At 39.4% G+C, this 26,012-nt stretch overlaps 1 protein-coding gene and 1 long non-coding RNA gene across 6 annotated transcripts in view; one reads left to right on the forward strand and one right to left on the reverse strand.

Moving 5' to 3' along the window:
• Window positions 1–3,012: 3,012 nt before the first annotated feature.
• Window positions 3,013–26,012, reverse strand: part of LOC117778223 (solute carrier family 12 member 7-like) — a 35,130-nt gene continuing 12,130 nt past the window's right edge. Inside the window, exons 1-26 of one of the 5 annotated variants that reach the window (XR_004616759.1) lie at window positions 24,330–24,425; window positions 22,119–22,265; window positions 19,064–19,118; window positions 18,397–18,527; window positions 18,175–18,296; window positions 17,909–18,013; window positions 16,026–16,237; window positions 15,701–15,868; window positions 15,490–15,588; window positions 13,837–13,894; window positions 13,462–13,636; window positions 12,759–12,877; window positions 12,487–12,585; window positions 12,242–12,361; window positions 11,735–11,839; window positions 11,064–11,232; window positions 9,300–9,495; window positions 8,809–8,978; window positions 8,517–8,648; window positions 8,239–8,346; window positions 7,527–7,628; window positions 5,984–6,153; window positions 5,725–5,739; window positions 4,931–5,064; window positions 3,958–4,125; window positions 3,013–3,922 (exon numbers count right to left, since the gene is read on the reverse strand). Coding sequence is in view for 2 of the 5 variants with exons in the window: in XM_034613623.1 (XP_034469514.1) it covers window positions 4,034–4,125; window positions 4,931–5,064; window positions 5,725–5,739; window positions 5,984–6,153; window positions 7,527–7,628; window positions 8,239–8,346; window positions 8,517–8,648; window positions 8,809–8,978; window positions 9,300–9,495; window positions 11,064–11,232; window positions 11,735–11,839; window positions 12,242–12,361; window positions 12,487–12,585; window positions 12,759–12,877; window positions 13,462–13,636; window positions 13,837–13,894; window positions 15,490–15,588; window positions 15,701–15,868; window positions 16,026–16,237; window positions 17,909–18,013; window positions 18,175–18,296; window positions 18,397–18,527; window positions 19,064–19,118; window positions 22,119–22,265 (3,003 nt within the window). In the remaining 3 variants the exon portion in view is untranslated. Of the gene's footprint in view, window positions 4,126–4,930; window positions 5,065–5,724; window positions 5,740–5,794; window positions 5,893–5,963; window positions 6,154–7,526; window positions 7,629–8,238; window positions 8,347–8,516; window positions 8,649–8,808; window positions 8,979–9,299; window positions 9,496–11,063; window positions 11,233–11,734; window positions 11,840–12,241; window positions 12,362–12,486; window positions 12,586–12,758; window positions 12,878–13,461; window positions 13,637–13,836; window positions 13,895–15,489; window positions 15,589–15,700; window positions 15,869–16,025; window positions 16,238–17,908; window positions 18,014–18,174; window positions 18,297–18,396; window positions 18,528–19,063; window positions 19,119–22,118; window positions 22,266–24,329; window positions 24,426–26,012 lie in introns of those variants that run through there. The other 4 variants (XR_004616757.1, XR_004616758.1, XM_034613623.1 and 1 more) reach the window with 4 other exon arrangements.
• On the forward strand, window positions 17,079–17,330 carry LOC117778224. Its single transcript, XR_004616760.1, has 2 exons — window positions 17,079–17,182; window positions 17,266–17,330. It is a non-coding gene; the product is annotated as an uncharacterized LOC117778224 (long non-coding RNA).

Consider the following 26,012-nt stretch of genomic DNA (forward strand, 5'->3'; position numbering starts at 1 on the left):
TGAGGTTTGTCTCGTGTTGATGATGTCATATCTAGACGACCCCAAGGACAGATCATGGCAGGTCTTATGTTTACTCTCTCTTCAAGAAACACGACCTGTACCATAATGCACATATACCATATAATGTATAATGCCCCCCCCCCCCCCATGCAGAACATCAGAGCATGTCTCTGCAACCTCAGTTAAACTTAAACAAAAATTGTGCAAAATGTTATTAATAGAAAGTCCAACATTTAGAAAAATGAAGACCCATCATAACCCCCTCTTTCACGAGCTCTGAGGGATTTTTTTAATACGGTGACACTCATTTAGAAAACAATGCATTGTCAAATTAGGGTCTGAACCTCAGCCTGTGCTTCACAGTGGACAAAGAGTGAGGCTTGCAGACAGACAGTGTAGCAGATAGTTGTAGCTCAGACAGTGATCAGACATCAGACAGGGTAGGTTGTTGTTGTTGTTGCTGTCCTGTGCGTGATGACCCAGCTAGCCGCTCTGCAGGACAAACAGGAGGCCATTTATCCTGGGCCAAGTTTCCAGACAGCTTCTTACTGCAGATTGTCTTTGTTCTTTTGTGAGCCAGGAGACAAGAAAAGAGAATTTCAGAAACTGAGCCTCGGACCGTTATGTAAGAGGTGACAACAAACCAGCTCAGATTTCATCTGTGTCAGAAGGGCATTACACACAATTGTATATACTCTCCTCGTTATATATATTACTTTGAAAAATCTTACTCTGCTACATAAAAATAATTTTAAATGTTATTAATGGTTGTGATATCAAATAGAGGATTTTTTTGGACTAATAAAGTTTAAAGATCTTGAATAACAGTGGAGTGAATTATGTAAAACAGGTGAGTGATGATTGAAGTTTGTAATTGCACTTGTGTTCGTTGACCTCCCAGCATTCACTGGGGCAATAGATTGTTGGAGATACATCTTATTTTATGCCTGTTCCTAAATCGGTTATTTCGTTCCCCACTGTTTCCAGATTTGGATCTGTATTAAAACAATTAAATATTTTCAGTGAATGTGGTCAGACCAGTGGTCAGTTCTGATCACTTTTAAACTGCTTTAAAGAATCAACAAATCAAAAAAAAAGTTTAATCTGGATGAATACAGTTATCCTCACATAAAGAACAGGGACCCGAACCCTGTTGGTGGTAAAGTGATCCAACAGCAAGGAATTCATTAACTTGATGTAAATGCCATTGTTAGGGATGTCAAAAGTTTGGTTGGTATCGTCTACTCTACATTTTATATATTTGGGCCGTCATTAGATCAGGCACATCCAGAAGTTCTGTGGAAGCCATTCAATCGTTAAAACTTCCAGTCCGTGTTTTTCCAAAGTATTCCTTAAAGAAAGAATCGACAAGTGTTTTGATGTAACTTTGTGGTAGAGCGGTTGTCCCCCAACCAGAACGTCGTCAGTTCAACTCCCAGTCTTCCCCATCTGCATGCCGAGGTGTCCTTGGGCCAGATGCTGAACCCCAATATTTCCCCTCATAGAACAAAAAAGTGCTGCTAATAAATGCACTGTATGAATGTGTGTGTGAATGGGTGAATGGCAAACTGTAATGTAAAGTGCTTTGAGTGCAGACCAAGACTAGAACAGCTCCCAATGAATACAAACCATTTACCATATTTTATATATACTTATCATTATTAAGTAATCGTTGATTGCACAATGCAATGGTTGCAGAATGACACCATCATTTTGGATTAACCTGACTTTCAGTACAAAGTGCACTCCATACTGTTCTACACTTTATCTTATTGAACTGATTTAGCTTTTAGTACTAACTTCAATATTTCCCACTGTAGTGAGGCTTTAGAGTTTCATTGAAAGGTGTAAGTGAATTTAGATAAAAGCACCTGACTAATAAGTACATGTAAATGTAATGTAGTAAATGTACCGCAGTTTCCCATTGTGCATTTTGTTTAGTTTTTCTTTTTCCCAAAGTAGAAGGAGTGAACATCAGACGTGGGTATTCACACGATGGAGAGAGCAGCAATATTTCTACTAAATCAGTAAAGCTGCTTTCAGACATGCACTGATTCTGGCCCTCTGGCATTAAGACCGCAGAATCCAATGGGAGAACACAGCAGGACATCCCTCACTGGATTCACCAGGAGAGGGGATTGACCTTGGTCGAAAAAAAAACCCCAAAAAGAAAACAAATATCTCAGGATGAAAAAGCGGAGCCATACACCTATACTGACTAAGATAGAACGTTTGTGGTGATAAGAGCTGATGCTGGTGTTGATGTGCTGTAAATAAAAGCATGTGATCTCTGCATGTGAATCAATACGTTACAACTTGCCTCCTGAATCCTCCGGAGGATTTGTTGCTGTTGTGAACGCGTCTGAGCAGAGAACCCTCTGCTGTGTTGTGCATGTGTGAGAGGCAACCCAATGCTCCAGAGGTTAACGGAAAAGGTAACGGAATGCCTACCTATTGATACATCAACATGTTTAACTCTGACTGATAGGGACACTAAGATCAGGGTTTCTTGCTTTGACAGTAGCCAGGCTGACAGAAGGAGCCAATATCCAGTCTTTATGACAGCGGCCACTACAAAGCAGTAACACTAGGGGCGAAAGTTGAGTGTGCCAAGATCGCTAAACTGGCTCATTTACAGAAATATTTATTAATGTCCATTGTCACTGGAATTTAAACCAAATTAAATATGATTCAAATAAAGTCCCAAGAAAATAACAGTATACTACTACTAATACTATAGCTATGTGTTTAACGTTAGCGCACATCCAAACTGGTGGCTGTAAAAATGACTGTATTAGCAAAGCAGGTAGTAGCATCTTGTTGTTATTCCGCTGTTAATGAAAGTTGTGGTGGATGAATGTGTGAACTGAAGTCTCTTGACTTTGACACCACTGGTATTTACAGTAAGATTAATACGAATGTCATCCTACTGTTGTGTACCTTTGTTCATTGGAAACCAACTGAACTTAAACGTTATTGTTGAGATCAGTAAACACAGAAACACAGCTTGAACAAACTGTAATTATTTTTTTTAAACAAGAAGACAATCAACGTCAAGCAGTATACCTCCTTTCCTAAACTTCAAAAAATTGTGTTTGAGTGAATTTGCCGTCACAGTCTCTGGAAGAATTTGACTTGGGATTCACCGTCACAAATCACTGTGTCAGCACCTCCCACATGATTACTGTTAAAACATTAAACATGTAGGTGCCTGCAAATCTTTGTTCTGTTCTGGCATCTGATCCCTTTACATTTAATGATAAGCCCATTTACAGGGACATAAAAATGTATGAAGCAACACAATATACATTAAAGTTATCACTCACATTAAAACAAGTGAGCAGCGTTTTAAACAATCTTCACTATTGATTCCTATTGATCAATACTGCCACATTTACCCTGAAACTGTCCTCACAGTTGATGGTTTTGTTCCAATGTCCTTTGCAGTGACATGAGGCAAACATGATATTCTATCAAATATTATGACTAAAAAACGTGTTCAACTCATCTTTTCATTCCAATGTCGGACATCTGTGAACATTTTCCTCAATGGCACTGAAATGAAGACATTCTCAACAATGTCAGCATTCCTCATTGAAACCAATGGGATAATCTGATAGCCACAGAACGCTACCCAATGCAAAAAAATAACAACAAGTTGTAGTCAGGAGTTCTTTCTTCCAGAGAGGTGTCTGGTGAAGGAAAGAACATCTCCGCAGGACGACCTCACAGTCGTCATCTCACAGTGTGGACATGTGGAGGCGTTACGGAGCCCCAGGAGGACAGGTTGTGGAGCGCCAGGCTGTGTCGTAGGAAGACTCCCCAGTCCTTCACACAGTCCTCCAGAATGTCAAGCTTCTTCTCTCCTGACAGTGTGAGGGGGTTTGCACTGTTTGTCCTCTGCCACACATCTTTGTCCATGTCCCGGCTTGAAGCCAGGCCCTCCTTTGTTAAACGCCTCCTGCCATCTGCGTTCCCACTGTCCAACCATGTTTTCTCCAGTATCCTTTTAAACAGGTCGGAATTGTTGGTGCTACGAGTAGATGGTAATGACCTCACTACCTCCTCCACGAACCAACAGGACGCGATCTAAGCCTTCCATCAGAACCTCCAGAAACTCCATATCTGAGAGACACATCATGGTTAAGGACATCCCGTACAATATTGTACTTTTTACTCCACTACAATACTTCTCAATTTTAGCTTTTACACAAAAACAGTTAAAAGTAGCTTTACTTTGGTCAACTAATACTGGAAAATTGAACTCACATATTAATGCAGTAGTAGAAATATTACAATAATACAAGGTAAAAAGGTTTTAATGCTATTGCCATCATTTTAGAAATACTGAGGTCATGGGTCCAAGCAAATACAGTCTAATGAATTGGATTTTCTTATTTATTAAGTAAGTTAACAGTGGAGCCACATTGTATTACACTAACATTAGGATATTTAATGCTATTTCTACACATACATTTTTTTTTCATTCATTGGTCTGAAAGTAATGAGAATTTAAACATCCTGAGTCTAAAATGTAGAATGAAGCTCAAGCCACAAGCTTGGACTAATACTGGGTTAACTCAATCCAAACTTAATAAATATATAAATAAATATACCTCTAAAAATCACTAATTCAATTCTTTGTTAAATTCTTTACCAACTGAATTGTAAAAATGTTGATCATTTATTTACAAAGCTAGGTCAATTGTTAACCTGTTACCAGTCTTTAATCTAATTTGAGCTAATGTTGGCTCAAGCTTAATATTTATTGTAGACTTGAGTGCCAATCCTCCCATCTCTCTGTTGTTGAGAAAGCAAATACACATATTTCACAAAATGTTCTTGAACATTCAAATATTACTGTAATATGCCATGATTGGCTGTCAGAATGAGTGACTAAATGAACAGCTGATTGGCTGACAAAGGATACAGTTTTCGTCCCCTTTCATGTTCTTCGGTGGGCCTGGCATGTTGAGCAAGACCAGCTGTGAATTTTGGGATTTCTTGACAACCGCCTCATTGAGCTTCACCGCAGTGTGCATCCTCCGCACGTTGGACTGGTTGCTGCATTAAACCAGAGACATTAGTAACAGCCCTGACTGAAGTGAAAAACAGCCCACTACGTCAAGCAAAGTCAGTTTTTGGTTAAATGTTTTAAATCTAAAATCTGCAAGGTGCACAGAATCAGCAATCATAGATCATGTGGTTCAATATAAATGAGTAAACACATGCAGCACTGACACTGAACCGTTGAGCAATTTTCACATATCGATTATTATAAAAAAAGATGGATGACATGACAGCTCCCAAAAGTGAAGCCAACAACATCTGGATTGTTGTCGCTTTGGATAAAAGCGTCAGCTAAATGAAATGTAAGGCAAATGTTATGTAATGGATTGCACCCTGGTGGCTGGTTGCAGTATAGGTGATACACGCCACCTTCCCCATGTTAGCAGATGGGACTCGACACATTTGAAAGTCAGAGGACACGTCAAATAAATGTTTGACCAAAACCTGGCTCCTAATGAAAAACAGTGCAAGATGGCAGCACCTGTATCTGGAATATTGTTGCTTCATTTTTGTACAGTGAGAGATGCATAATCCATCTTTCTTTAAAATAACACAAGCACACCAGCAGAAATGATTCTCACAAACCTAAATATGCACATGCACACAGTGAGTTCATGCACAGGCAATCAAAAGGTGAAAAACAAAGTGACTTACAGGTGCTCCCACTCACTAGAAGAAAACAAGAACAACAAAAACATTAATGATGAGATAAAGGCTGCAGTACTCAAAATTCTAAAAATAGCAAAAAATTCAGTAGACTTATAGCTGCTAAGAGCTTTTCGATTATCGTTGTAAAAACAGTTGTACATATAATAGATACAAATATCCACTTAAACAAATAAATTATATTGTGTGAGTTGTGTGACAAGTCAGGTCAGGGAAGCGTGTCTTTAGCTGAGCTGGATTTACTTACGGTTTCATATTAAACAGGTCTTTGACCGCCATGTTTTCTCTCTGTCTGTTCCTCTCGTTGACCAGTTTGTCTTTGGTCCAGGTCATGTGAACACGATCTGGTGTGGCGCCTGCAGCTTTGTCGGTGATTGCAGAGTGAGAGGCCGTGTTGCGGTCGTGGATCAGCTGGGCCTAATAAAGGACAGGTCAGATGATGTTTTCAGCATTAGTGTCATCATCCTGAGCACCTTTAATTAAAGTAACACAGAACTTCTTCAGCTAAAGCAACAGGTTTTTACAACATTGAAGCAGGAGATAGTGTAAATCATTACTTTACCTAAAAACATGAAGGGAAAACAAAAGAATTGTGGATGTTAACAGAGCAGTCAGGTGAGAGGCAGTTTAATGGTGATGAATGTAAATGAAGGTGTGAAATGAATGGACACACGTCTGTTGTTATGACATCTGCCCCAAGTGTCACAACAACACTCGGACCGAAACAACACAATGATTACTAGTGTGTTCAAGTACATACAATCACTTATGGTCAGACTTCAGCTTCCCCGCTCTGATGCACATGATTGTATATATGACAATTTACTGAGGGGTCAGAACAATTCATTATTAAAATTCACTGTATAGTTCAATCCAACACAATTGCAATTGCGTTTTATGTAATCTCTCTTGCACCGTTTTAATATGAAAAGCATATACTTCATTTGCATACACTTGTACACTAGTTAATCAGAGTTTATCCGTCATCAATTAATGGAAAATGCAGCCTCTAAGGAGATCTTTATTTAACGTGTCTCAACTTATCTAATATTAGACCTGGCACTGAATTCAGAGAGAGCGTCCTGTAAAATACCAGAAACAGTTCAAATAAGGGAGCTGTAGTTTCCCTCTGCTTGGTGTGGGGGCAGTGGTGAGGAGCTTTTGCTACCTGAGCAAGAAACGACCAATGACAGCAAAAGCAAATGACACCAAAAACTTCTTTTACCTACTAGTTAAAGTTTGCTAATCCAGTTCTCTGGTGCAAAAAACACAGGCAACACTGCAGTCAAAGATTTTGACATGAGGCAAAGTCCAAACAGTACAGACACTGCTGGCTAGTGGGGATTCTGCAGAATCCTGAAAAATAAGTCTGCTGCTATAAACTATAAACATGCTCCATCAGGTCATGATCAGTTTCACTATATGATGGTGCAGACAGATTTTATTTGTAAAAAACTGTTGTGGACAGCAGTGATTAGACTAACTCTGAGGAGGTGAACATGATGGTTAGTTGTCCTGCAGCAGCAGGTTGATTAGAAAGAACTGGTTTGAGTCTTGTGTTGAGCTCTATTACTGGGATTCTGCTGCACATGAGAAGTCACTCAGTGAAGAATCTGTCTTCCTCTAATCGCAGCTTTATGTCCCGGTGGCTCTGCACAGGCAGCATGTACAGTACAGTGGATGGGGGAGAATTGCAGGTGTCTTGAAAGGATGGTGATGGAGAGATGGGATGTCGTGATTAATGGATGGACCAATGGCACCATGGTTGGCTGTTTGGTTGCCGTGGCTACCTCATCCTCTGGTATACACAGGGTGTTGAGGGGTGGGTCGCCAACACGAGACGATGTCTTCCTTTTTATGGAGCCGCGTGACACATCTGTGATGCTCTGAATCTGAGCCCGCCGCCCAATCACAAGGCCAGGTTTGGGGAAGAGTTCAAGTTCAACAAGAGCAGAACAGGTCACGGGGATTTATGCTTCACCTTCCTCTCTATCTCCATTACTATTGTGCTGTTTGCAGTGTGATGTGCACAGTAAAATATAACACATTTGATTTACTAAAGATAAGAAACTCACTGCCTCAGAAATATTAGACTGACTTTGACTTAATTATTTTTGACTCGCCATCTTATGTAAACTTTTTCTCATATTAGTTTCCATCCTTTTTTTTGTAAAAGCAACTCATTTTATTTTACAGTGTATAATTTCTACATTGTGTTCAACAAGTGTTTTTAAAGTATTTAGCATATAGTGACAATATGTTTAAGTTGTTTTTTGTAACACTTTATTTAGAATGTCTGTTTGAACATTACTCATCATGTGTGTCACATAATTTTATTTAAAATTTAAAGATTTTTTAAAAATTATATAGCATATCATTTGGTGCATTATAATGTTATACCTTATTGTATAATGAGTCAAAAGCAGTATAATGAAGCCTGTAGGTTTTTCTTTCTTGTGGGCTGTGTGTCTTTTCTACAGTGTGAAATGTGCATCGCTGTACCTCTCTCTCCCTCTCAGTGCGAGACAGCTGCATCTGCTTGAGCATCTGAGATCTCTGCTCCATCACCAGCGTCTTCTCGTAGGTGAAGGCTGAGATATCGCTCTCATGCTGCAGGGACACAGAGAAGGTTGGCAAATTCATTATCCAGAGTTAAATAAAAAAAATATTTTATATGATTGATTTGCTGTGATTGTCAATCTTATCTAGAGCACTTAAAAGTCATCAATTAGCACTTGCTTTAGTAGCCTGCATGAGAGTGTAACTGCAGACTCACTGACCATTTCCACCACCTCCACCACTGCGTCCAGTCGCAGATGATACAGAAACATCTGGAGATCTTTCTTCATCTGGATGGAGTTGTCGTCCATCTGTGCTACTGTGAAGATCCTCATTTTGCACTTCCTCCATACCTGCAGATTATTATCAATACTAAATCAATACAGTCCATCTACACCTATTGAATCATCTATATAATCTATGTTTCTGCTGTAAATACTTTTTTTGCACACACAAAAAACACAATAAATTAAAAGTACACAGGACATTTAGACAACACACAGACAAACGTACCTTGTGTTGACTCAGTAAAAATGGCAGCAGCATGAGCAGTCCACCATCATGTACGATCCACCACACGTCAATGGTTCCCTGCTTCAGACGCTCCTGGTTACTAGGGAAGTGGTCGATGTTCTTAGCGACCAGCAGAGCTTGATGTGCTGCTGTCGTCTCTCTTACGGTTTCTGGAGGAAGAGAGATGGGTGGGGGTTATGTTTTTGTAACTTTTAATGAAGGCATTAATCAGAGTACATTTTTTGAAATATGGGACGAATTGTCTTGCAAAGTTAAGAGAAATGTGGGGAAAATATTTGGAATTAATATGATATTAGAACTGTTATGCCGACTTATTTAAATGCCTTTTATTGGTACTAGAAAGTTATGTGATTTATTTGGCCTTGTTCCACAGAAGTGAAGCTGCAGAGATGAGACAATATGAACGGAATGAACATGAAATGATCTCATCTTGTCATTTGTGTCCTTTGACACACTCCTCTGTCTTTTACCTATAAAATTCCTCCTCGCAGAGGAGTCCCGGGCCTGTTTCCAGCCCACTGGCCAGGCCATCAGGACGGCATTGTGTTTCATTCCTCCCAGTCCTGCTGACTGGATGAGGAGGGAGAAACCATCTCGCAGGTTGGACGAAACCACCACATGGGAGAAACCCTTTGTTCGCTCTGCAACCATGGCGGCTTTTAAGTTCTGCAGGAAGTAAATGAAACGAGCAAGGCAGGAGAGTGAGAAAGGGGAAGAGAAGTGAGAGTTTAGTTGATGAAAAAATTTGAACGAAATGAAAACTTGTTATATAAAACACACATTGTAGTGTTTTCCCAGTCAATGCTTGCGATGTCTGGGTTATACAGGACATTATCCAGTGGGGCTAAATTAGGTCACAACTGACAATCTCCTGTGTCAAAAAATGTGCAAATAACATAAGTATTTTTGTCCAAGTTCACACTGATATTAACTGATATTAATATAAAATAGAACATAAAAAAATACAATAAGCAATAACCATATATTTTTCTCAAACAATCCTGTTCAGACCTGTTACTGTATTAACATCTGTCCTTGGCATCAGAACAAATCTGAATGCACCCAAATGTGTCCTGAGATCCGATCACAAAAAACACATTCCGAGGCCATATTTCTTTTCACTGTTTCAATGTAAATGTGTCCTGGGTCACATATGAAGGACAGCCCACTCAGCTGATGTCCTCTGACCGGCTTCAGTTTCACAATGAATCAAATTTATTTTGACTCTTCTCTGTGCACATACTTTGATTTTTTTGTGGCCACTCCTACAATATCAACACATCACCATATCCTAATGTTTTTGTTTTTTTGTTTGTTTTTTCAAATCGGTAAAATCTTTCTTCATATAGATCTGCACACAGCACATTCAGTACCCCCTGGCCCACACACACTAAAACATTATTGTAGGACACATCTGTAACCTCTGACATAATTCTTGTAAAAAGCATAATTCTTGTCTTACGAACAAAAATGACGTGTGTGTGTGTGTGCAATTGCACATAGAGCGGGAAAGTTAGATCTGATCCCAAGTCGTCACAGGAGATACATTCAGGACACATTTTAATACCAGGTTTGAAAACTCATACTTCACACTGTCCACTTGTGATCGGATCTGTCAGAATTGATGTTACTATCAGGTCTGAACAGGGACAAAGACAACTGAGTTCACAAGCACACAGAACATGAGCGATGACTTGGTATCGGTTTTAAAATACAACATACTGATGTTGTCCACTGTCACTCATAACATTTTGTGTGAACTGCATTAATCTGCACACTAAAATCACATTAGAAAAGCATCATGTTATTTGTGTGTTTTATTTAATCATTTATGTGTCATGGCTGTTGTCTATTTTCATGCTCAACATGATGAGGAATGCAACTTCTCAGACAGTCCAACATCAGACACAAACGAGAGTCTCGTCATGCACACCAATATTTTATCAATGCATATGTCGCCTACATTAACATTACCCCTAATTTTCCGAATCATTAAAAATCTAATGATAAGGGTGGTAAATAGTTGATTAAGCACCTTGTGTTATGTTTGTCGGAAAGAGTCAAACGGTGTCTCTGAGCTTAAGAACTGAAATCTTATCTGTTGCATGAAAAACAGCTTTTAACAAAGTCTGCCTCGAAATGAATCTTAACATTCAGTTTCATCCAGTATTTCCATCCACTTCACACCAGAGAGGACAAAGGCAGCGCAGATGACTGACAAAAAATGAACACACCTGTTCTCCCAACTTGGCCTGGTTGCCCTGCGTCATATAAGTTCCCTCCAGGACTGAGCAGACAATGGTCAGTCCCTTCCCAGCTTTGAGCTGCGTGGTGAAGGACAGGAGACGGGGGTGTTTGACCGCCATGTCTGAGTCCATCTTACACAACACCAACAGCTGAGGCCTGAAGACAAGAACATAGTGAAACCGATTGTATGAATTCAAACCACTTACACGTGAAGTAGATTGTACAGCTGAACATTTTGGAAAATAAAATGTGAATTTGATCCATAATTTAAAATCTATTTGAATGACAATTTGAATTTGATTGAACTGTTTGGGGATTTACTGATATTTTATACTTAAAACTGTTGAGTTTATTGATCAACTAAGTAAACAATGAAGAGATTAACTGATGAGGAAAATAGGGCTGCTACTATTTGTGTATAAAAAATCAGAAATCCAAAACCAAAGGTTATGACTGGAGCCTTGAATGTTGTCAATTATGCGTACAATAGACAACTTCATAATTACAGAAAGTCACAACACACACACACACACACACACACACACACACACACTTATCAGTACCAGTGGTATTTTAACAAGTAAAATGAAGAATCTGTCAAATAAACGTGTTTTATACAAACATACACAAACACACACATACACATAGACATGCTCACCTCCAGTTTTTGGTGTGTGGTGGTGCTTCCTCCAGTCGGATGAGAGCGTAGCGTGCTGCGTTTAAGGACAGGCCTCGGATACCATCTCCCCACTCCTTCACTGCCCTACAAGGAAAAGGTCCAAATAAAGAAACTTTGATCATTTTTCCAAATGTTTAGTAACAGAATAGTTAATGTTTAACAAGCTCCCATCCTGACCAAGATTTTTGACATTAAATCCATCTGCATCAGGAATCGGGGGTGTGAGGTACAAGCTCACTTGATGATTGTTAAATTAACTTTCAAAGCATTTATTTTGAATGGTTCAGAAATAATGTAACAACAAAAAGTGGCTGCACCTCTGACATAAAAAAAGACTGGAAACACTTGTGTTGTGTTAGTTGTGTAAATCTTATGTACAATACATATAAATCAAGGCTGTGGTAATTTTGTGCTTGAATCCGACCACTGATGGAGAGTTAAGAGCACTTTTGAATTGGTCCCTTAACCTGAAATGTTCAGACTCACCCTCTGTACTCAATGTACTTGTAGATACATCCCGCTATCACCATGGCAACCAGGGCATAGTACCAGGAGGAGATGAACATAAGGGAGAGACACAGGCTCATCCCTAAGAAGGACAGGGTCCTACAAGATACACACACACACACACACACACACATGCACATGTGTACAGAAACCAGACACTTTTGCTAGTTGAGTGACCAGAACATGTGAGTATGGACACAGTCAAAGTTCGAAGCTGTTCTCACCAGTGATAGAACTTGAATCGAGGTCTCCAGTTGGGTGTGCGGAGCAACGTCTGTACAGCACAGGCCAGGTTGACAAACAGATAACACATGAGGAAGAACCTGAGAAGATGAGTGAACACATCAATAAGAAAGATTAAAAAAAAATTACCACATGCATAACATTTATAGGTGAAAAACTGGCCAGAGAAAATAGCATAAAGTACATAAAAAATGTATATTTGCATATGATGTAGAAAGTGTAGCATATTTTTAGTAAGTGTTGAGTAATATACATGGAGAGGATGGGGGCCACAGCATCCAGAGAAGCGATGAGGATTCCTATCTCACAGATCCCCACTGTCAGCAACAGAGCCCAGGTCGGCTCGCCGTTGGCCTTCCCATGACCAAAGACCTGAGGAGGACAGAGATACAGAGGAAGACGGTCTGTACAGAGCTAAATGAAATGGCAGAAACATAATAATAAAAAAATAAACATTTATCATCATTGGTACACATCAGCTTCTGTAATTGCCAGATAAAGTTCTGTATTTTTTATGGGAGGAATCTCACTGTAACGCAGCATATTCAGTACAAACCTTTTGTAGATGGTAACTGATTCATTATATTAGTAAATTAATTAATCTGAAAAAGTTATCTTAAAACAATGCAAGGACATTCTTTCAAGAAATTCTTATTCTAAATCTGACGTTTTTTTGTTGTTGTTTTCTTACCAAGATTCGTAAGACTCTAAATTGCATAAACTTTTCATGAATAAATTCAAATCGTGAATTTGAGCCTGATGAAGGCATCTGTTTGTGAGGAAGTGAGGTGAGATTTCTTTATAAAAATTAAATCAATGTCCATAAAATGGAATCATTGGGCTTTAAGTCCTGCTGTCTGAAAATCAGCAAAGAAATGTGCAGAGTCACTGTCAGTGTCCACGGATTGTAAAAGCACACAGGTCTGTGGCATATGAAGAATCTCTGCAGCACTGACCTGTAAGAATGGGATGATGCCGTCCCGAGCGATGGCCTGCAACAGCCGGGGGGCGCCAGTGAGGCTCTGAAGTCCTGCTCCACAGCAGGAGAAAAAGGAGCCAATCACAATCACCCAGGGTGAAGGCCAGGCCAGAATACCAATCACTGGGTTCTTCTTTACAGAGTAACCAAACCTGAAACACCCACACACATGCACACTGTTATGTCTTTTAGTTAATTATAGTTAACACTCATAAAACTTTATACATTGAATAAGGAAATGTATACCTGGTTCCATTGATTATCTCAGTACAACCAACTACAATAATCTGTACCACTTGTTTTTCTGCTGGGTCACAATGAGTGGGTCAAAGTCAATTCAAAACTCACTTACTTGTCTCTCAGTACCACTCCTTCAATACAGGCTCCAAACAAGACCACACAGGAGATGTCTGAGCATGGCATTAAGATGGAAATACTTGTATTTGCTTTTCAATAACAGCCTGAGGCCTGTTTCACAAATTCAGAACCTTGGTGTGGATGTGGGTTCCAAAACAGCTGACCTGGGTTTGTTCATCTTAGACATTATTATTCTGAATTAAGCGTGGGCCCCGTGAATGAGTACGAAAAAAGCCATCATCAATGGAGCTCTGATTCTGCAATTCACCATGGTAACGGGAAATGAAAGCACAGAGCTTCCGTTTTAACCAGTGGAGCTAGAACAATTTGGAAAAAAGTTGATCAATTAACACAAATACATCTATCTACTAATACCACAAATATCTGCCTATCTCACAAACTGTACTTTCAACTACACTTAGTTTTTAGTTTTTCTTAGTTTTAGTTTTTTCAGTCCCGCTCACTCATTAATATATGACAACTATGGTGAGACCGTCCCATCAAAGTGACTAATCACACCGTGAGAAATGATTATTCATAGATCAGTCTTAACTATCTTAAAATTCACACGTTTAAAAAATATATATTTACAGTTATTACTGTTTACAGTACTATTACAGTTGAATCTCAGTGAGATCGCCATCTCTGACCTTACACCGATGACTGATTGATCATATAAGAGGAAACATAAGCAAAGGAAGGTCTTGGGTAACAAATTCATGTCCAATCAGGATTCATGTGCTTTTATATAAATGAGGAAATCAAGCGACGTGTTAGAAAGTTGGTTAGAAAGTTGGTTCAGGCTCAGGAGGAGCAGAGAGATGACTCAGGGTTAGTTCCGCTGACGTGCAGGTTATGCCAAGTTCAGACTACACGAATTGCAAAGATTGCTGTGCAGTTCACAACTTGCTGTCTTGTGAGCAGGAATTCATACTACATGACTGACAACAGGGTCACACACTTCACAATGTTTCACCTGAAGAAACAACTCCATCTCCAAACTACATTTGCTTACGCCCTTATTCTCAACTTTGTAATTACAAAACTTTTTTATTACTTTATATATGATAATCACTTAAATAGTATTCACTTATATTTAACTTTGTGTGCAGACTCATACTCAAACTTAGCCTAAATTAGTTTCTATTGTACATTGCATGAGTAAGGGGGGGCTCATCACTGCGAGTACCTTCACCCTGTCTTGTGGGGGCTGACAAACACTAAACCCACTTTCTGAAACAGGGCCCAGATCTGTGACACTACAGGACAAATGAATAAAATCCAGAATCATCCAAGCAGAATCATGTTTGCCAACTCATTTACAAACTGAACTCAATAGATCTCTAAAACACACACACACACACATACTTCTATCTTCAATGTTAGTGAGGACACTCATTGGCATAATACACTCATTAACCCCTTATCCTAACCTTAACCCTCCAATCTAAATGCCTAACCCTAACCTAAACCTAATTCTAATCCTAACCCTACAACCAAGTTTTGAGGAAAATGGGTCAAACCTTCGTCACTTTCCAAATATGTCTTCACTCGGTAGGCTCTATGCTTAAGATGGTCCTCACATAGATATCAGGACAGGAACACACGCACACACACACACCACGGAAGATACTAGACAAGAGGATACAGATGAAAGAGGTGGTGAGAATCGCCATTATTGTTCCTATTGGGATCGACCTCTGGGCATCTCTGAGATCACCAGACCTATTAGAACCAGCCATTATACCTAAAGTAAAACACACACACACACACACAGTTAAAATTACAACCATGACAGGTCAATTCAGATCATATGTTTTGGTCTTTGACAGGGAGGAGTGCTGTTTAGAAGGATCTACCTGTGACGGAGGGGAAGTATATCCCCACCAGCAGAGTGAAGTAAGTGGAGATGTCATTGAAGACATAATACTTGGTGATGTCGTTAGATGTTTCCAGGGCCGGTACTGAAGGCTGGGTTTTCTTCTCTATCAACATACCAGCTGGACCATAGTTCCCCCACAGGTTGTCTGACAGGGAGATAAGAGCAGAAAGAGATGGAGGAACATTAAGGATTCGAAGCTAAGGAGAATCTGGCAACTACTTTTCAGTTTCTTATCGTTTTCTTATACAATAGGAACTACCACTGGATTCGGGCTCAGACTCCGTCCACGTCTTCCTCCTCACCTTTGATGACTCCGCTCAGAAGCCCGGGTATGGCCTGTATTTCTGTCAGGTTGTTCAACATGAAGTATTCGTCACAGGTGGCATTGGGGTATTCGCTGTCACAGAAGAGCGGCCAGAGCTTGCTGGTCACAGTCTTGTTTTTCACAAGCTCTGTCTTTGCACACGTTTCAAACTTTTCGTTCTTCAATGAGCGGTTCCCCAGCAAACACACACTGTAGAGACAGAGACAGAGAGAGACAGAGATGTGTAGTGTATTTAAATGGGAGCGTTTGTCTATGCTGTGGCTTCCTTTGAAGGTTTTTTTTATTGACCAGACAACTTTAAGATTAATGAGCTGCTTTTAACTCCTCATGTGCAGCGTTTTACATAAACCAAGTCAGGACTGTTAAAATTTTATTAGATTAAATTTATTAAAAGCTACTGTGCAAGCTTTTATGCCTGGGCCACACTGTGTGCATGGGAGTGTGTGGCATGTCTGCTGCAGAGCTGCTAGGTTTCTGGTATTACTACTGTATTTCCTCAAATTAAAGTACCCTATGTACTTCACTAAATGGCAGGTATGAAGCTGTGCATCCTGTCCTACAACAAGAATAAAAACCTTGTTAAAAAGAAAGAATGGATTCAGTCAACAGAAAACACTGGAGGGCTTTTACTTTAAAACAGGTACAGGAAGCGTCGCAAACGTTTATATTTAGCTGTTTTCAGACATGCCATGCAAAGGATCTTCAAATAATTGGGTGCAGACTTTCTCCGTAATTTTCTTTCACACATGCACAACGCAACGGGAGGTTCTCTGCACAGACGCATCAAATACTCTGCAGGATTCAGGTGAGGGGTGGTGCAGCAGACAGAGGCAAGACGCAACATATCAATTCTGCTGCGGAGATGGCTCTAGAAGAGCAGCATGGCTCGCACGCAGGAGACGTGCCTGAGACGTGTGTCACACATCCAGTGTGGCCCCAGTGTTAAGATAGGAGGAGCTGTTACCTAGTTAAATTGGTATTAGGGGTGCAGCAGTTGAACAGGTGGGATTCCCTGACAAGCATGGAAACTAGTTAAAATGTCTTGACTTGTCCCTACATATTACCTATAATCTAAATCAACTGTATAGAGTGAATGTGTTAAACTTAGCTGTTTAAATCATAATTATCAAACTTGTTCTGAATAAATATGTTGGTGATATACTGATAATCAAAAGTTATTGCTGTATTTTTGCAGGATTAGACAAAAACTACTGAAGTGATTTTCTTGAAACGTGGTGGAAGGGCTTGGGTCAAAGAAGAACCTATTAATTATGGAGCAGATTCAATTATAGTTTTTTTTGTCACTTTCTTTAATATTCATATTCATATGAATATTAAAGAAACTTAGAGAGCTGATAAACTGTGCATTTTGATAGTTTTGGATGTAAAGTGCTAGTTATTGAAATTACAAACTATTTAAGTGTGAGGTAACGTCACAATAAATGGCAGCAGCAATGATTTCTTTTCATCTGTCCTTTTGGACATTTTTGCCATCAAGAAGACTCCTCATTATGCCAGTTTTGTATGTTTAGAATGCAGCAAACAAGGCCAGCATAGTGGCGCCGAAGTGTGGGACTTTAATAGCACGCCACGTGTAGAAATCAGAAGTGCAACAAGTAACACAACAGCATCTGTCCCGCCATGTCTGGCTCTCACTTTAAAAACAGACACTGATTCTGCTGGATAAAGGCCGAACAACACTGCCCTAGTGTTTGTATCTTTGATCTCTGAGCAGCAAGTAGGAATAAATGTGCCCTAACATTGGGCAATGGATGAGTTTGATTTGGCATTTTGTTGATAAGAATATGTAAAAAAAAATGTGATCATGAAAAATTATTATTTTTGCTTTAAGTAACTCACCTAAAGTCAGGTGGTTCGATGAGCGTCTTGATGACTCCTGCATAAGTGGCCATGATGGAGAGAATCACACACGCCAAAAACACCAGAGCCAGTTTGTTCACATACCTGCAGAGAGGAGGGGAACAGATATGAGTTTGTGTGTGTGTGTGTGTGTGTGTGTGTGTGTGTGTGTGTGTGTGTGTGTGTGTGTGTGTGTGTGTGTGTGTGTGTGTGTGTGTGTGTGTGTGTGTGTGTGTGTGTATGTGTGTGTGTGTGCGTAAACTTACTTCACTCCTACAAACACAACCAGTGCCATTAGGACCAAGCAGCCTGTGCCGTACACACGCATGTTATTGAGCATTGCTGCGTCTTCCCCTTCTTTAAATACTGCTGTTGGAACGATGTACGTCTGGCAGTGGGGAGAAAGCAGTGAGAGGGTAAATAATATAAATCTGTGCAGCAGAGGTAACGCCTAATATCCTCTTGTATCTCAGGCGGTGGAAACATACCAGCAGAATCTCTATGGTGCCCAGTATGTACATGGATCCAGCGAAGGTGGTGCCCAGATAGAAACAGAGTCCCACTGCTCCTCCAAACTCAGGACCCAAAGATCTGGAGATCATGTAGTACGAGCCACCAGCTTTAGAGAAAATGATCACCAATTAGATTGTTACCAAAGAAATTTCTTCAATTTTAAACTTAATCATATTTCTTTAATTCTTTAACCTTCTTTAAATAGTTTTCTGAAAATATCTACAAATAAAAGGAACTCAGTTTTCAGGGTCCATGCACAAGCTCAGTTTGTCTTTTCCCCCTAAGATTTATCTATGAATTCAAGTGGAGAGACACTTTAATTTTGTTCACCACAGAAGGGTTGATTGTGAACAAAAATAATAGTACAGGGTAACTATAATTATTAATACAATTTTGCTGGCTTTGATTTGTGTAGTGTCTTTGTTTTGTCATAATGAAACCACCATAATCCACCAATGCAAATGCTGTTGAGGTTGTTAATCAGTCTGAATAACTTTGCCAGATCTTTAAAATTCTAGCATTTCAAATTGAGACGTGATTGTGTCTGTCCAAGCTGCAGATGTAATTCCAAATCAAAGCATTTATATATTTAAAGTGGAAATTAAAAGTCGATTAATAAATGCAACATTTCATTTCATGTACCTGGGACAACTCCATTGGTTGCTATGGCACTCATTGATATGGCTGTGAGCAATGTCTGCAAGGAGAGACGGAGGATAGATGTTATGTACAGGAACCAAACAAGATGAAAAGAGGTGGCTGTGTTGGATTATTGCAAGTGCAAAATTAATACTGTATCAAATACATGTGTTTCAGATGATAAACTGTAGGTTCAAGCTGTAATTGCTGTATTCAAGCTTGCTTAAAACATCACACACATGGATTTTGCTAATCAAGGGTAATGTTATCACCCATCACTGTATAGGGCTGGGTATATTCAGTTTTTATCAAATAATTAAATCATTGAATCAATCATTAAACTTGTTAATACGAGATACCAGAGTTTTAGTTCCTTTTATCATTGAACAAAAGAGCCCCAACTTTTTGTATTGTTAAACGGGAAACAACATAAAACAAATGCATTAACATGTAGAAAAGACAAATGCTAGAAGAGAGCCTGTGACCCAAGCATTTCATTGCCATTGCTAAATGTAATTGTTGTGCACATGACAATAAAGTCTTGAATCTTGAATCTTGAATCTTGAAATGCTGGGCACGCTATGGTGAAAGAAATACAAGTACAGTCACAAATCATCAACCCATGGCAATCCGCTCACTCATGCCTATTCCAAAGTGCACAAAGTCCTCTTTTTAAACCAGGGGTGGAAACAATTTGGTCCAGCCCGCGAGGCAATCTTAAGTACAAAAAAGCAACTGAAATATAAACAAATTAATCTCGGATTCTTTTTTTCCGCGACAAAAGAAAACAACATAAAATAGACCACCGTCCTTCAGAGTGGTCCCTTCTGGCTGTATATCGGCTGGGTCAGAGTCAGGGTAAACGGAACACATGTAGCTGTTATGTGTCGTCACTGCCGAGCATCGTAGCAGGAAAAATAGGTGCGGAATGTTCTCCATGTTTGTGCAAGGGATTTCTGCTTAGTTTGATACGAGGGAGGAATAACTGTCTTTGTAAGCCATGAATGGCAAAACAAAAGGTGACGATTAGTTGGTTTGGCAAAAACCCACTGTGAGTAGCATGATCATCACTACCATCTGACATCAGACAAATCGCCAAAGAGAAGCATTTGTTGTCATTGCATTAAAAAGGGGTTAAAATATTTTGTGGATATTATAACATCGTTTTGAATGTTATATTATAACAATTTTAATGACCCAAAGTTTCACCACCCCTGTTTTAGAGTCTGGACCTCGATGCCTAACAAACACAAAAGAGAAGGCTTCCATATTTTTCAGAATTGATAAAGCAGATGATTCTACACTGAGGCAGTACATGCTCTATGACACGTATATATATATGCTGAACAGGGCTTGTTGATTTAGATTTTGTGTCAAGAGGGCAAGAGGAAAACATCTAATTGACTATGAAAGAGGGTTCATTGTTGGGGGACAGATGGCAGGAGCATCAGTTCCAAAGGCTGCTCAACTGGTCGGTGTTTCAACAGCAACAATGACAAAGATTCATGGCAAACAACATTCTGATTCTTGACCTTATTCTGAATAAGACATTATTTCAAATGTGATGTTTACATGTGTTGTTAATGGAACAGTCCATTCACATTCCTGTTACAGAGCCTCATCTGATTATGACTACAAGCAGTTGGTAGCTGCCATAAATGTTGATGTCGAAATGACTCCACGTCTTACTAAGATTATTTGTTTATTCCTTGTCTGACCTCATTCTGACTATTTTCTTAATCTGTTAATCTGGGTAATATCTGATTATTGCTGTCCATGTAAACATAATTTGTGTAAACTCTGCATTCAGATCTGAGGCTCCACAGGGTAGGAAATCGTGGTTGACGTGGTCGTCGACGCTCATGCATAAGTGTGATGTGTAAGGAAAAACAGAACAGAAACTCATGTGACGTGATCAATCTGACGACAGAGCATGAATCTCTCAATACCAAGATGAATGCACATCAGACCATTCAGAACAGAGGCACTGGTCTGCAGAGACATAGAAAAAAGGGGCATGGCCATTGCTCATCATATTCTCAACAGGAGGGAGAGAACGGTACAGGCTTGAATGATTGACCCCTAAAGTTCGGTGTCTGTTATACTGTGGGGGGGGGGGGGGGGGGGGATTTGCTGCCATGTTTTGTGTCCTGCTCTACCATTCGCTGCAAATCAACACCAATTCATTCTGGGTGATTGCCTTAATCCTGTGGTGAAACACATCTATCCTGATGGGAGTGGTCTCCACCCGGATGCAAGGCACAACACCACAGGGGGGGGTCACTGAATAATTTGATTATATGCTGTGACCTTCAAAGTCCCCAGATCTCAACTGTACACCTGAGGGGGATTTCCCACTGATGTAATAGATGTGATAGTGATGCGCTCTCTACCGCCATCGTCACCAAATGAAGAAAATATCTTTCGAATGAGCTGCGATCATCCCTCCTGAGTTCAGAGTCTTATAGAATCAATGTCAAGGTGCAGTTTAGCTGGTCTGATAATGGCTCCACACCTTACTGAGACACTTTATGTTGGTTTTCCCTTGAATTTGTCACCCATCTGTATATTGTGAGAGGGTGTTGTGTGCAGATTGTTCACATCACATCACATGAGTGCTGAGCATTTAAGTTCAAACTTTTCAAACAGTCAGCTCTCTGTTTAGCCATCTGGAGCTACTGACGTATGAATCGGGGTTGTAAATAAGTCACTAATTTTGTGCTTGTTTTGGGGACTCTCCCCTGAGCTCAGGCATGGAGATTAATGATGTTAATCAACACACCACAGCTTCAGAGGAGGGAGCACTGACTGGCCTCCAGTTTTCTTTTCTTTTTTATGTCGTAAATCGCAGACTCGACCTCAGACATGTCATTGTTCGGTTCAAGCAGTTATAGGATGATACAGAATAGCCAAGAGGGACTCGTTTTTTTTTTCATCATTCAACAAACATTTTTCTTTCGCATTATCATTCATTTCTACAGCTCTTTTTAGACAACATTTATTTCTAATCATCAGGAAGTCCGGATCTTTAGTTGTTGGATTTTTTTAAATGACTCACACAGATGCAGCACATGGAGACGATGGCGAAGGAGCCCAGGATTCCCGCTGTCCCAACGATCCAGGTTAGACGCAGAAAGAGAATGACACCCAGGATGTTCTGCATGCAGGGCAGGTAAACTCCGATGAAGGTTCCCATTTGGGGGACCTGAGGGTGAATAAACACACACACACATGCACATAAATGGGAGTGAAAAGGGGGGGAAATGACAGGGGGTGAGAGGAAGAGAGGTCTTCAATGACAGCACAAAATATCATCAATTACACTATCCTCTGTGTCCTTACTTATCCCATCACAAACCATTATGAGGATTTTGATGCGTGTCGACCTGAACTATGACATTTTACCTATGAGCCCATACTGAATAGGTAAGAGCAAAGCATGAATAAATGAATTTGGGCTGAGGGAAGATGACATGCCTTAATGTTCCCTGTTAGATCCCAAACCAGCATGGTATGGCTACAGTGTGCACTGAACCACTAGATAGATGGTAAGGACAACAAAAACACAATCATCACAATAAAGAATATGTTCATATTATTTCAACTCTTCAAAGAGTACACACCTTTGTAAATACTGGCCTTTAGGGGATTGCCAACTTGTTTAGCGCAAATTTGCAACCCAAAGTTAACATGGGGCTTTGGCAGGTGCAGCTGATCAAATAAAAAAAGATCCTTGTCGAGGGCAGAGGATGTCGCACCTTGTTACGCCCTTAGTGTCAAATTGGGGTTTGTGAATATGGGCTATACAAATACATTTTTAATTGATTGATTGATTGATCCTTTCAGTAAATTCTTTCTTTTTGTTGCGGTGCCTCTGCTGAAACTCAGCGAGGAAAACATACCCACTTGATTTAACTCGGACAGTTCTAGCCTCATTGACTTAATGAGAATGGATGTTTTTAATAACTAAACGAGGGCTGTACATTTTGTTCCCCGTCACTTAAACTGAATTTACAAGGAGCAAACATTTCCGCAGCAAGTGGAAACAATTTATGATAATATATTTTCCTAATCATGTATCCATGGTATTTATTACATATAGGCCTATTTTATGTTTATATATTTATTATTATCTAAAACATAGGGAACGACACAGACACTCGCAGAATTTTTTTAATTGTACTAATAGCACCACAAATAAGCTTTTCCAATCAATACATTTTTAGAAGCTCTTGTATTTATTGTGGAGGGCTCTTATTTTGCAAGTTGGCTTGACTTATGTAATTTAATGTCACGTTTTCATAACCTGCTCAGTCAGAACTTCCAATTGTTGGTTTGTCATTCATTGTGTTACCGTACAGACTGAAATACATGTCAGTGGATTTGCTTTTTGTATTTGATTGGCAGGCATTAGGATCAAAACGTTATTTAAAGGTTCAGTGTGTAGAAATTAGTGATGTTTGAAGTTGAAGTTTCATGTTGCAGCGGAACACCCCTCACCTCACCCTCCCGTTCCAAACATGGAAAAGTATCTGTGGAAGCCTCCAGTTGTCATAAAAACTCAAAAAGTTTAGTTTGTCCAGTTTAGACTTCTGTAAAGGGCCTTCGTAGAGAGGACCCTCTCCCGATGTAAATATAAAGTAATTAAATATAAAGGGCCCATTCTAGGGTAAAGAAAACAACAATTCATACAATTTAGATGATCACACATCCGTGAAAACATCCCTAGGATTATTTGATACTAAGTTTCTGCCAATAGATCCCTAACACCTAAATCGTACACACTGAACCTTTGACTAATCAAGACTGGTAACAATTATTTTGTATTTTCAATTTGATTTATTTTAGTGTTTTTATAATTAAAATTGAAATTAATAAAAAATAGTAAAAATGCTTACATGACACTTAAAATTAAATGTTAGAGACAAACTGTATATCAGGAGTTTCCCACTGTCCTGTCTGCAACTTTTAATTTCACTCCTGGTGTAAATAATAATATACAGTAAATAATTTGACCATCAGTGATTTGAGACAAGGGATTTTCTCACAATTTTAACAGACGATGTCATGTACTTACATTTAATGAGAACATGTTACTTTCCCCTGAATATCTTAACAGTGTCTTTTTGAAAAAAAGACACCACAGATACACCAACAATGTCATCTTCACATCCCTCAGGTAAAATATTCACTAAAAGTAAGCAAAGTAACAGTATTATCGCATCACACCACATAAAGCGTTCCTATAGTAAAACCAGAGTGTACGTACCATTTTTCTATACACAAAAGCCTCCGCTGCACTCCACTGATGTGGATCTCCAAATCTCCCACATCCTCTCCCTTTTTGCTACTCTCTTCTCTCTCCACTTGCCTCAGCGTTGCTCCCCCTCACTCTCACTGCACTGTCTGTCTGTGCTCTTTTCAGTCTCAAGATATGCCTCTGTGCACTCTTAAAGAAAGAAAAAAAAAGCAGAGCTATCGTTCCGGGGGGGCGGTGTTAGTGAAACATCATCAATGCTTCTACACAGAGCCCGAGTCCAAGCTCCTACTGTCTTTTACCCAAAGACTCTGGTTGTTCACTGCCAAACAAACGACAGTGAAGGGAAGTGTTTGTTGTACCAGAAGCATGTTCTCAATGACATTTAAAGCCTGACTCTCTGTTGCACATGTTCAGTTTCCACCACCAGGACAGTCTGTGGCTAACATAAGAGTAGTTAAAATGTTCTGTGGGTGGTTGGATTTCAGTGTCCGCCAGTCCGAGAGGATGAAAAGGCCACCAGATGGATTCCATTATGCTCTGCATTATATAATAGGGCTACACAATGAACCGCACCAAGTGCTTTATTTGAAAAGGAAGCAACAAACAGCTTGACACTCATATTTGCCATATAGCTGCTGGAAGTATGTAAGTTACCAAGCTACTGCCCTGCTAGCTCAGCGTTATGTCATCATTCACTTGTCACTATATAGACCAGAATATTAAGAATTTGACAATCATGCATTTGTGGGCATTGCGCTTGTGGAGTTGACAGTGAGTAAAATGGCAAAGAGACAAGAGGAGAGAGGGCAGCATGTCTCAGAATTCTCTCTCTGGTGATTCTACTCCTTAATGTTTTAAAAAATATTTAAAGACATGTTTATATTGACAGGCATTTTCACAGGCCGGTTTTATTATTTTTTACGAACGGCATGAGACAAACCTGCGAGTTGTGGCAGTAAAATATGCAATAAGAGCAGAGCAGCACAAACAAGTTTATTTCTACATTTGAACATGGTCATTCAACATATTTTTTCCCTAATCATATTGATACTAAAGTGTAAAAACAAAAGTTAAATTTATTATGGAATTTTGCACTGGCCAACATTGTTGTTGTTGAACCTTATAATCTTGCAACAATGATGTAACTACTGGTGCAAAGATGTAGTGTCCGTTAGTGTTTTTTTCATTTTGCAGATGAGCTCATTATGTAGTCCTCTATATAGAAGTCTCAAAATAGTGAGTAGGGGGTAGTGAAGGAGTGGGCAACACAGTCTATGTCTGGTTAATACTGCATAAGCTACAAATAGCAAGTTAGCTTAGCTTAACATAAAGAGTTGATAAGGCGAAATTGACACTAATGATATATAAAAGCTTTCCAGTAATTACGTTAACATTATATACTCTGCAAATGTAGCGTACTGAAAGTTAACTTCCTATTTCCTGCTGATTTTATAAAATCAGTGTGTTCAGTTAAAATAATTTACTTTAAATACTTGTTTATAAAAATGTAACTTTTTTATTATTTTACAAAGTTAAAAATATTACTAATCTGCATGCCTGCTCATTGTAAAGGGGGGAGTTTCTGTACTTACCCTTTAGAAACAGAGACACACTGTATAGACTGTATGTATATACTGAAACAAAACTTACTTGTATTGAACAGTGGGATGTTGTTATTAAAATGTTGTTAAG

Source organism: Hippoglossus hippoglossus, chromosome 17 (assembly GCF_009819705.1).
Source record: "Hippoglossus hippoglossus isolate fHipHip1 chromosome 17, fHipHip1.pri, whole genome shotgun sequence".
In the NCBI taxonomy this organism is placed as follows: Eukaryota; Metazoa; Chordata; class Actinopteri; order Pleuronectiformes; family Pleuronectidae; genus Hippoglossus; species Hippoglossus hippoglossus.